This window comes from Tursiops truncatus, chromosome X (assembly GCF_011762595.2).
Source record: "Tursiops truncatus isolate mTurTru1 chromosome X, mTurTru1.mat.Y, whole genome shotgun sequence".
Taxonomy (NCBI): domain Eukaryota; kingdom Metazoa; phylum Chordata; class Mammalia; order Artiodactyla; family Delphinidae; genus Tursiops; species Tursiops truncatus.
This window is the reverse complement of record NC_047055.1, coordinates 96,976,696-96,989,051: the sequence shown is the minus strand read 5'-3', so window position 1 is coordinate 96,989,051 and position 12,356 is coordinate 96,976,696. Positions and strand designations below refer to the sequence as shown.

The following is a 12,356-nucleotide window of genomic DNA, read 5'->3' as shown; positions in this document are numbered from 1 at the left end:
GTGTGCACATTTTGCTTCTTTCTCTTCAGATGAAGCCTGTCTCTGATATAAAAAATAAAAAAAACATATTCCAGGACAATCATGAGTATTAGGGGTGCCCATCAATTCAGTTTACGGAAGACGATGTGGCCCCCAGGAGGCACATACTAAATCTTAAAACATATGACCAAATGAGTGTTCCAAGACTGAAACAAAAGTGGCAGTGAATTGGTAAAAACATTCAAACCATTAAAAAATTTATTTCAGTAGGTACCAAAAAGAATATATTGAGGGGAGAAAATATCTGAATGTGATCATGATTCACTTTATCCTTCTTACTTTATTAAAATTTGTGACAGCTTGTCAAGTAAAGATACTGAGGTATAAGAAACTCCAGCTTCCCTTTTTGTACTCCAAGGCAATAGTTAAAAAAAAGACTCTGCTCTTCATCACTGTGATTCTATGCCAGGCACGAAAAACTGCTCCCTACAGGGTTATCCTCTTGTCTTTCAGTCTTAACTGTCAACTCTAATGATCAATAATGCTTATTCCTCTTTTATTTTTTACATGACCTACCAACTATTCATATAAATTGAACCTTTATAAATTTTATCAAAAACAAACTGTCTTTCATCCTAATTCTCTCTCCCTTGTCCAGTTCTCTAGATTCCATTCAGAATAGCTCTTCCACCCAATAAATTGGGGAGATGGGAGCTGCCCTCAGGTGCTGAGTCTACCGGAACAGCTCTTATGCAAGGCAGAACTGCTGGGGCCTGGGTACCATCTCTAGTTTGAATGCCATGGTGTCCCACTATTCTTACGTAGTTTTCATAGGTTTTGTTAAATAAATGTTTTTCTCTTTGTTGTATGCCCTTTGATGCATGTTTATCCACGAAAGACTTTAAATGCGTGTCTATGCCAATTTCACCAGCTCAACAGACATATCTCCAAGGAGAAGATTTCCCCAAATTCCGTACACCACCATTCTGGAAGTCCAACCTCGCTCAGAACCTTAAGGGTGGGTATTTGAAGTGCCCTTGGAAGGGCATCATTATTTATCTTTATCCATCAGTTACCCATCACCAGATGCATGAGCTGCAATGAGAATAACAGCTCTGAGAAGTGGGAACATAATAAAGCAAGGTGGCTGAGAACCACTGAGTCTAGAATACACTGATGCCAGATAAAACAAACAAAGCTGACTCACCATTTCCAACTGGACCAAGTCAGTGGCAATAGAGCGTGCTGACAAGTTGACATGAAATAAACACCTTTCTCCTGGTCACCAGGTAATGTGTTGAAGAGTAGGGTACAAAATGTTGAATTTTTATTCTGTTAGCAACTGCTTTGAATTGACTTCTTTTAGTACAAGTTGAAGCTGGAGAGACCTGAGAAGATTCTGTAGATCAGTCCTTCTCAAACTTTACCTTGTGCATGAATCACTACGTATCCCATTAAAGTACAGATTCTGATTCAGTTGGTCTGGGGTCCGGCCAGGGATTCCGCATTTCTAGCAAACTCCCCAAGGATGCCAGTACTCCTGGTGTCTGTGGACCTTACTTTGAGTAGCAAGGATTTAGAGCCTTAGGGATGGAATCCACTGAATGAGCAGATGGAGAGTGGAGGAAGGGATGGCACTGACAGAGAAGAGAGGACAGATGTGGATTCTGAAGAGACAAGCAAGGTGTGAAGACTTTCCTCTTTATTATGTAGAACCCCTTCCTCATGACTTCGCAAGTCGTCAAGATTAGTAATTCAAAACTATATTTTTCTGGGGAAAAACAATCTTTTCGACAGTGCTCAGAAAACTGGATACTCACGTGCAAAAGAATGAAGCTGGACCTATACCTTACGTCATATAAAAAAATAACTCAAAACGATTCAAAGACCTAAATGTAAGAGCTAAAACTATAAAACTCAGAAGAATATATAGGGGGAAGCTTCATGAAAGCGGCTTTGACAACGATTTCTTGGATAAGATGCCGAAAGCTCTGGGAACAAATGAAAAAGTAGATAAATTGCTTTTCATCAAAATTTAAAGCTGTCGTCATCAAAGGACAGTATTAAGAGAGTGAAAAGGCAACCCATAGATTGGGAGAAAATATTTGCAAATCATATATCTAATAAGTGATGCATATCCAGAATATATACAGAACACCTAAAACTCGACAACAACAATAACGAAATCAACAAAAATACCCAATTTAAAAACGGGAAAAGAAGGTGAATAGACGGTTCACCAAAGAAGGTAAACAAAGGGCCAATGAGCACATGAATGTTCAGCACTAATCATAAGGGAAATGGATGTTAAACTACCAGATACCACTTCCCATGCATTAGGGAGGGAGGGAGGGAGGGAGGAAAAAAAAGATAATAAGTGTAGGTGAGGATGTGGAGAAATAGGAACCCTTGCTGGAGTGAAAGTAAAATGGTGTAATCGCTATGGAAAACAGTATAATATTTCAAAACATTAGAAACGGAATTTCCATATGATGGAAACTTTACACTTCTGAGTGTATACCCAAAGCAGGTAAAAATCAGGATTTGATCAGATACTTGTAAACCAGTGTTCGAAGCAGCAAGATTCACAAGAGCCGAAAGGTGGAAACAACCCAAATGTCCACTGACAGGTGAATGGTTTAACAAAACGTGACATATGTGTATCACACACTCAATGGAATATTTCTCAGCCTTAAAAAGAAATTAAATTGTGATGCATGCTACAAATTGGATGAGCCTTGAAAACATTATGCCAAGTGAACTAAGCCAAAGTAGTTTTACAAATCCACTCATTTGGGATACACGAGAGGGGGACCACTTCCAGGAGCAAGGGGTGGGGGCGGGGCAGGCTTGAGCCTCTCCAGTCAGGAGCCAGAGCTGGACCCTGAGCCATCAGGATGCAGAACTGCAGACCCTCCCCGGTGGGCAACGCCTCCAGCAGCCGCGGTGGGGCCGGGGCGGAGCGAGCACGGCAGCGGGGCAGAACGCTGCGCGGGGTCGGCGGCGAAGGTTCACGGCGGGAACGACCCGGTCCCCGGCCGGCCGCCCGGCAGATACACCTTCGTGGCGCGGCGGAAAGCGCGCGGATCCCTGAGGGAGTGAGTCCCCGCGCGTGGCGGCTCGGCTGCTTCTCTCCGTGGGAGGTCGGGCTCCCGGCTCTCCGGACCCGCCTGGCATCCTAGTCTCCGGCGGGGCGGGCCGACTGCGGCGCCCGGGACATGGCTTCGGCGGGCAGCGGCATGGAGGAGGTGCGCGTGTCGGTGCTGACCCCGCTGAAGCTGGTCGGGCTGGTGTGCATCTTCCTGGCACTGTGTCTGGACCTGGGGGCCGTGCTGAGCCCGGCCTGGGTCACGGCCGACCACCAGTACTACCTGTCCCTGTGGGAGTCCTGCCGGAAACCCGCCAGCTTGGACATCTGGCACTGCGAGTCCACACTCAGCAGCGGTGAGGGCCCGGCGCGCCGCGACCCCTGCCTCCCGCCCCGGACCTCCCCGCGCCCTGCTGCCTGGACAGCTACTGCCTCTACCCGCCTCTCCTGTGTCCCCCACCCTAGTCTGCCCCCTCCATCCTGGCCCTTCGCGGATCCTCGGGCTCCAGCCAACTCCCTGATCTCCACCCCTCACCTCTCCCCAATCCCGGTCGCCAAACCCAGTGCAATGTCCCACGCCCTCTCCTCCCGTGGCCATTCCTCGGGCTCTGGAGTAACACGTATGCTATTTTGGGTAATTGTTATCATTTAAGGCGAGAACCATGTGGCTGTGTTGAAAATGCAACGCCTTCCACACCCGCGTTAAAAAAGACACAAGCAAAAGCGTTCCACCTCCACCAGGATGCTGTGGGTTCTCTCTGCCTTCCCCACTCACTTCTCCCTCCTCTCTCGAGAAAGACTTTGCCTGAGTTTACCTCCTAGTGGCCCCATTTCTGCCTGTTCTACTCCACTTTATCCAGAGTTTTCCCCAGTGAGTTAAAGCTTGGATTTCACATCCTTAAGTTTTTGAGGGATGTAGCGAGTGGGGTAAGGAACAGGCTTAATTTCCTTTCCTTGTTTGGTGATACTGTCCTTGGTTGCAAGGTGCCCCTCCTTCTCTCCCACTCCAGTGCCTCCTCTGTCCTCCAGAACTTTCTTTTTCTTCTCCAGGAGCTACTCACAGAAGCCTGAAAAGTTGTGGCTTATTCAGCCAGCACTGGAAGCTGCAAATGGATCTTCACTGTGAGAGCTCGTCAGTTGATGTCAGAATTAGATCTTGGAGTGAAATAAAAATGCTCCAAAGGACATTATTGGAATGATTCTTGAGTTCAAATAGGGATATTAGATAATATTAATCAATGTTAAATTTCCTGATTTTGATCATTAATAGTGCGTGAGTAAACTATTTTTTATTTTTTATCTTTTTAGGAAATACACAGTGAAGTGTTCAGGAGTAGAGAGGCACAGTATATCCAACTTTCTCTGAAATGATAGAAACAGTGTGTGTGTGTGTGTGTGTGTGTGTGTGTGTGTGTGTGTGTGCGCGCGCGCACACGCGCCTACAGGGGAGAGAATAAAGCCAATGTGACAAAATGCAATTGGCAGGTACTGGTAAATGGCATTGTTTGTAGTATTCTTACACGTCCATTTAAAATTTTTAACTTAAAAATAATATTGTTCACTGGTATCAAGTACTTTCAGCCCAGTGCATTTCAAAGGAGGATTTCCTTTCCTTTAAACAAAAATGATAAAGTAGGATGAAAAGTCATTAGCTTTGTGAAAACTCTAGAATATCTGCAATGTATTTTCCTTGACAAAAACACAATATGAACAACCAGATTTTGTTTATGTTTTAAAAACATGAGCAAAATTGTACTCCAAACATTCTGTGATATTTGGTATAGGTAGTGAAGGTTCTAAATAGCATGTAGGTCACGACTAAGATCAGCACTTTATTCTATTTAGAGGATTTCATAGCTCGTGATTGGTCTAGGAATATGGCTACTTTAAGACAAAGCCAGTTATGTTAAAATACACACACACACACACACACACACACATTGACCTACACACACACACACAATCATCTGAAGCATCTGAGAGTGAGAATCAAGATGTATTTGAATATCTTTAGCACATCTGACATCACTTGTTTCGTATATAGTGTTATTCTCATGGTTGGTGCACAGGAGTGGATCTTTCTATAAAGGTGCCTCTGGTAATGTCATTTGCAAGCGTGGAGCAGTTCCATAGAATTTGCACCAGTGCCTTCTGCTTTCCCATCCCTGTTCACCTTGAACAGCAATTGGTCTAGAGTAAAGAGAGGTGGAGAGGTGTCTTCTCAGAGTGGGGAGGGGCGTTCTGATATGCCTTTTCCTTTGTAGGAGAAGTAAAATGTTTTAATACAGTGTCACTACCTATTAGCTTCCTCTGCACTTTGTCTGTGGTCAAGCATGGTATGGTCATGACGGTATCTGTAACTTTACTGAACAAAGCCTTGTGTAAAACATGCTTCCACCTTGCTGAGATGATCATCTCAGCTCAGCAGGGTCCTATGGAAATGGAGCTCTCAAAGACAGACCAGCACACAGGGGAAGTGAACCTAGGTCTGTCACCCACACAGTATTCTTAGGTGCCACATTCAGAGTCCTCTGAGAGGATAGTTTTTAACTGATAGCAATGCACACAATTTGGGAATGCAGATTTCAAATATACACCATGAAGGTAGGCAAATCTGTGAACATTTTAAAGAAATTGAAAATTTACTTATGTTTTTTTCATTATTTTCAAACTTGTCTTGATTCTTCGAATGTGCAGTCTTCTTTGCATTCACACTCAATAATTCCCTGTCTTATGTCTTCAAGAAGTTCATTAGCTCTTGAGTTGCCTTTTAATACTGAGTTGTTTTTTTCTCCTGTGAAGAAAACTAAAAAGAGCTATTATTATAAGCATAAAAATCATAATAAAGAACCATGTGGAAACTTAACCTATAAGATGAAATCTGCTAAATGCTCTTTAGAAAATATAGCCAACACCCTAAACCTCTTTCTCTAGGTCAGCAGTGAAGTGACTTTCAGCTCTCAACCACCACATCTGCTGTCTTCCTCATCATGTGAGTGTGTCCTTTCAGTAGCCAGTTGCCCTGGGCAGGGACAACGACATGATTAACGATGTTATATCCAGACTTTAGCACATTCCTGCCAACCATGGGTGTTTAAATATAGCAATAATGATACCAGTACTTGTGCTCATTACTGTAAGAGGATGCCCCCAGGTGTTCTGCTGTTGGATAGCAGCAATGAGATCAAAATCCAGTCTGTGGACTATCAGTCTTTGTCTGCCTAACTAAAAATAAATAAAACTCCAGTTGACCTAATATAAACCCCGAGACCCTTAGCTGTATGAAAAGAAGAGATAACAAAACAGCATTGAGGGAAAAAAAAAAAAAAAACAGCATTGAGGACTTAAGATAAATGTGGCCATATCTATATCAAGGAAGAACTAATTATTTTTTTCTAAAAGTACTTGAGTAGTATATAGTGTGATGCTTTCACATATCTAACCCCATTCCATTCGCCTTCAGCAAAAGAAAGTTCTTCTGTGTGATCTATAGAGATATTGCACACAATCAAGATGAACACCCAAGATAGCCTATGCAATTAAAAGGCCATACACACACACACTTACGGGGAATTCTTTTTATTTTTCTATACAAGTAAATATAAGCTATAATTAAATTACATAACTCTAACAAATATTTCTAGTGTGCAGACATAAATATAATGCCACCAGCATTTAATCCCTGTTAATGTAAAGGGTTTAGAAGATTTCTTAACCTTATAAACTCTAAGACTGAGAAAGGCACATTACAGACATTTCCTGATCATTTTTTAGTCTGTACTTTGCAACAAATTTTGTTAAAGTATTTGTTTTCCAAAGGACATGTTGAAATACATAAATGGAGAACAGAAAGTGGAAGTATCCAAACTGGAATCACCTAGATGCACTTGCATGTGGTAACAATGGTCAACCCACAATGACTGTTTCCACCCTTCCAACCTTATCATGGTAGCCATCTAGAACACAGACTTTGAGCGTGGCTGAATGAGCTCAAATGAACGAGCGTGGTAGTCGGCCAGTTCTCTTCCAAAAAAGTAACGACAAACTGGAGATAACCATTTCAGTACTCTGGAAGTTGATAAAAAGCATACAACAAACGAAGAATGTTTATGCAAGAATAACTGAGAATTTGTGGCATTCGTAGCCTAAGCTGCTCCTATTCTGCCTCCCCGCCCCAGGACTGGCATAGTAGTTCCACTAAGGTATAGGAGGCATGAGGCACAATGGCCTAGATGATCGAGAGGGTTGATTTCATTTACATGTGGAAAAATCTATGCTGAGGGCTGTTACTGAGAACAGTGCATATCTCTGTGCCAAACCCTTTGGGAAGAGCTACATCACAGCTACCCTGGGGGTGCAGTCTGGGTTGGTGTGAACTAAAAATGGGAAAATCAGCCATAAATTTAACAGAGACTTCTGGCAACAGGGCAACTATCCTACACTTAAGAAGCTCCCACATATCACAGCCATTCTGGAAGGCTGTGTGCACTCAGGAAGGACCAGACAAGGCCACAGGTAGCTACCCGTCGCTGGCTGAACATGAGGCCTTGCATACCCAGGAAGTAAAAGCCAAGGCAGACTGGTAAACTTCCTGAACTTTGAGTGCCTTCCCCAATTCATGAGATACATCCATCAGGAAAGGCTGAACTTCTTGGCTCAGGTTGTATTATGGACAAGAAGTTTGTGTCCCCTCGAAATTCATTTGCTGAAGCTGGAACTCACAATGTAACTGTATTTGGAGATAAGATCTTTATGGAGGCAGTTGTGTGGGGCCCTGATCCTATAGGTTTAGTGACCTTAGAAGAATAAACACCAGAGCCTTACTTTCCCTCTCCCCCATGTGAGGACATAGCAGGAAGGCCACCATCTGCAAGCCAAGAGAAAAGCCTCAGAATGGCCTACCTTGCCAGCACCTTGATCTTGGAACTACCAGCCTCCAGAACTGTGAGAACCCCAGAACGGTGGCTTTGTTTAGCCGCCTGATCGACGGTATTTTCTTATGGCAGCACCAGCTGACTAAGGGTGTTGCAGCACAAAATCTGACCAATCAAAGCCGACCACTAAGGTATACTGACACTTGGGTGACCTCTAGGTAGCCAGGTTTGAAAATAAAGATAGGAATAAAGAAATGAGCGTACATCAGCATTCACACACTACAAGGGAGACAGCCTCTACAGAAGAAATCCAGGCAGAAGTTGTAGATGCTACAGTACAGGATCTAAAATGTTCACTTTTTAGAAAAAATTGTGAGATATGCAAATAGATAAGACATTTTGACAAACACACAGGAAATAAAGCAGTAAATAGAAACTCCCTGAAAGGACTTAGATAGTAGACCTAGAAGACAAAGATGTCAAAGCAGCTTTTATTAATACATGCCAAAAAATTAAAGGGAAACGTATTTAAAGATTAAAATGGGGCTTCCGTGGTGGTGCAGTGGTTGAGAGTCCGCCTGCCGATGCAGGGGACACGGGTTCGTGCCCCGGTCCGGGAAGAGCCCACATGCTGCAGAGTGGCTGGGCCTGTGAGCCATGGCCGCTGAGCCTGCGCATCCGGAGCCTGTGCTCCGCAATGGGAGAGGCCACAACAGTGAGAGGCCCGCGTACCACAAAAAAAAAAAAAAAAAAAAAGATTAAAATGACAGTATGAATAAAATGATTTGTCAAGTAGAGGATAAAAATTGTCATACAGTAATTTTAAAAGAAACGAACTTGAGATTTTGGGCTCCACGAGTACAATAATTGAAATGAAAACATTCACCAGAGTCCTCACAGCAGATTTGAGCCGGCAAAGAAAAAAAATCAATGAAGTTGAAGTTAAATCACTAGAGATCATATAATCTTAGGAACAGAAAAAGAAATAAAGAATGAAAAATGAACATCGATTCAGAGACCAGTAGAACATCCTCAAGCATGTGAACATATGCATAATTGGAGTCCCAGAATAAGAGAAGAAAGGGGCAGAAAAAGTATGTGAAGAAATAATGGATGAAATTTTCCCAAATCTGCTGATAAACATCACTCATCCAAGCTGATCAACCAAATCCAGTTAGGAAAAACGCAGAGATCCACCTCTGGATACATCATAGTTTAATTTCCAACACAGAGACAAGGAGAAAATATTGAAAACGGCAAGGAAAAATTACTTGAGACGTAGAAGAGAGCCACAATATACCCTAAGCTGTCTTCTCAACAGAAACAGTGGAGGCCAGAAGGCTGTGAGATATTCAAATGGCAGAAAGGAAAAAAGAAAGAAAAACCTGTCCACCAAGAATACTTTAGTAAGCAAAATTATCATTTAAAACTGAAGGCAAAATAAAAACAATTCCAGATGAATGAAGACGGACAGAAATCATTGCTAAGAACCTTGTCTCTTTTTTTATATAAATTTATTTATTTATGTATTTTTGGCTACATTGGGTCTTAGTTGCTGCGCACGGGCTTTCTCTAGTTGCGGCGATCTTCGTTTTGGTGCGCGGGCTTCTCATTGTAGTGGCTTCTCTTGTTGCGGAGCATGGGCTCTAGGCACGCGAGCTTCAGTAGTTGTGGTGCTAGGGCTTAGTTGCTCCGCGGCATGTGGGATCTTCCCGGAGCAGGGCTCGAACCCCTGTCCCCTGCATTGTCAGGCGGATTCTTAACCACCGCGCCACCAGGGAAGTCCAGAACCTTGTCTTTTAAAAAAGTTCACAAGAGTTACCCCATTTGAAAGGAAATAACACTGGGCAGTAAGTAGAATACACACAAAGAAAGAAAGACCACAGATAAAGTTAATTAAATATAAAACACTGTAGAAATATTTTTCTCCTTTTTTTAGTTGTTTTTAAAGAGAATTCATAATTAAAATAATTAAAGCATTTTGTTGTTGGATTTGTACCATATATAGATGTCTATGAGAGTAGCAGCACAAAGAAGGTGTAAGGAGTGGAAGGAAGCTGGAAGAAAGTTTCCGGGTTTTACTGGAAGGTATTAGTATTAAGGTGAAACATAGGTTGTGGTAAGATACACATTGTAATCCCTAGAGCACTCACTAAACAATAACTAAAACATAAGAAAGCAAACCAACAAATGAATTAAAAAGGTAAAATAGGGAGCTTCTCTGGTGGTGCAGTGGTTGAGAGTCCGCCTGCCGATGCAGGGGACACGGGTTCGTGCCCCGGTCCGGGAAGAGCCCACATGCCGTGGAGTGGCTGGGCCCGTGAGCCATGGCCACTGAGCTTGTGCGTCCGGAGCCTGTGCTCCGCAACAGGAGAGGCCACAACAGTGAGAGACCCGCGTACCGCAAAAAAAAAAAAAAAAAAAAAAAAAGTAAAATAGGGAAATATCTATTTCATACAAACATAGAGTAGAGGAAGATCAGGGAAACAAAAAAGACATGAGATGTACAGAAAACCTATAGCAATATGGCAGACATAAATCAACCGTATCAATAATAATATTAAAAGTAAATAAACACTCTAGTCGAAAGACAGATATTGTCACAAGGGATAAAAAAGGAGAGCCAATTACATACTGTTGACATGAGATACACATTATATTGAAAGATACAAACTGAAAATATAAAGAATAAGGAAGATATATCATGCAAAGACTGAACAAAAGAGTGGGAGTAGCTATACTCATTTCAGGAAAAAAAAATATATATTTTAAGACAAAAACTATTACTATGTGCAAAAGGAAACAATTTATAATGATAAAAGGCCCAAATCATCAGGAAGAGATAACATTATAAACAAACATACACATAACTAAAGAGTCTCAGATGCATGAAACAAAAACTGACACAGTAGAAGGATGACATAACTAAGTCAGAAATAATGGTTGGAGTCTTTGATTCCCACTTTCCCTGGTAGAATAACTAGGAAGAAAAGCAACAAAGAAGTAGAAGACTTTACTAAAACTATAAACCAACTAGACCTAACAAATATGTATTGAACACTGCACCCAACAACAGATGAATACTCATTCTACCCAAGCACCTATGAGATACGCTCCAAGATACAGTTGATACAGTATATTAGGACAAGCCTCAATAAGTTTAAGAGGATTACACTCTTGCAAATAATATTTTTTGAGCAAAATGGAACAAAATTAGAAATCAATAAGAGAACACACAAATATGTGTATCAATAAGGAAATGAAATCATATGAAATGTGCATCAATAAGGAAATTCACAAATATATGGAAATTAAACCGCAAACTTGTAAATAACCAATGGGTCAAGGAAGAGATTACATGGGAAATTACAAAATACTTTGAGATGGATGGAAAAGAAACACAGTATACCAAAACATATGGGATGTAGTAAATGCAGTGGTTAAAGAAAAATGCATAGCTGTAAATGCTTATTTAAAAGAAAGAAGATGTCACATTACATCATTTTCCAAATTAAAAAAAAAAAGATGACAGCCAACTACACTCAAAGGAAGCAGAAGTAAGGAAATATTAAAGATTAGAGCAGAAGTAGAAGCAATGTAGGACAGAAAAGCAATAGAAATAATCAAAAAAAAATCAAAGGAGGTTCTTTATAAACTCAAACAGCAGCCTCTGGGTAGACTGTACAATAAGAAATAAGAGAAGACACATTATTCAAATCAGGAGTTTATCTGCATTAGATAATTACATATAAGGGAATACTATGACCCAGAGCTAGGTACGCCACCTAGATGAAATGGAGAAACTGCTAGGAAGACACAAACTACAGAAACTGACTCAGAAGAACTAGAATATCTGAATAGACCTATACTAGGTGAAGTGATTAAAATAGTAATTTTAAAACTTCCCACAATCAAAAGCCCAGGCCCAAATGATGTCACAGGTGAACTCTATGACGTATTTAAAGAAGAATTAATACCTATTCTTTGCACACTTTTCTGAAAAATACGACAGGGAACATTTTCTAACAATTTCCCTGAGGTAATACTTACAGCACATTCAGAAAAAGGCATCCCAACAATACTACCGACCAATATCCCTTATGAATATAGATACAAAAATCTGGATTTGGGTCGTGGGCTGTAGTTTGACAACTCATGTTATAAAACAAACCAGTTTGTGATAAAATAGCGGAATGGACAAAATCCTGTGTGTGTGTGTGTGTGTGTGTGTGTGTATGTGTATGTGTAGTCAGCAACTGTTGATTCAATAATTGTTGAAGTTAAAGTAAATTTTTAGTGTGATTGGTCCAGGACTTGCATGATGGTCTGACTGAGTGAGTTGTGTAAATCGAGGCATCATCATTATTTTCCAGCTCTCCAGGTGATTCCACAGTGCAGCCATGTTTGAGTACCAG

General features: G+C 41.4%; 1 protein-coding gene across 1 annotated transcript; it reads left to right on the top strand.

The window, feature by feature from the left end:
* The first annotated feature begins 2,916 nt into the window (after positions 1-2,916).
* Positions 2,917-4,281, top strand: TMEM47 (transmembrane protein 47). The gene is made up of 2 exons (XM_073798787.1): positions 2,917-3,423; positions 4,118-4,281. The coding sequence occupies exons 1-2, from the start codon at positions 3,198-3,200 to the stop codon at positions 4,264-4,266; spliced, it is 375 nt and encodes a 124-aa protein (XP_073654888.1). The 5' UTR covers positions 2,917-3,197; the 3' UTR covers positions 4,267-4,281.
* The last annotated feature ends 8,075 nt before the right edge of the window (positions 4,282-12,356 follow it).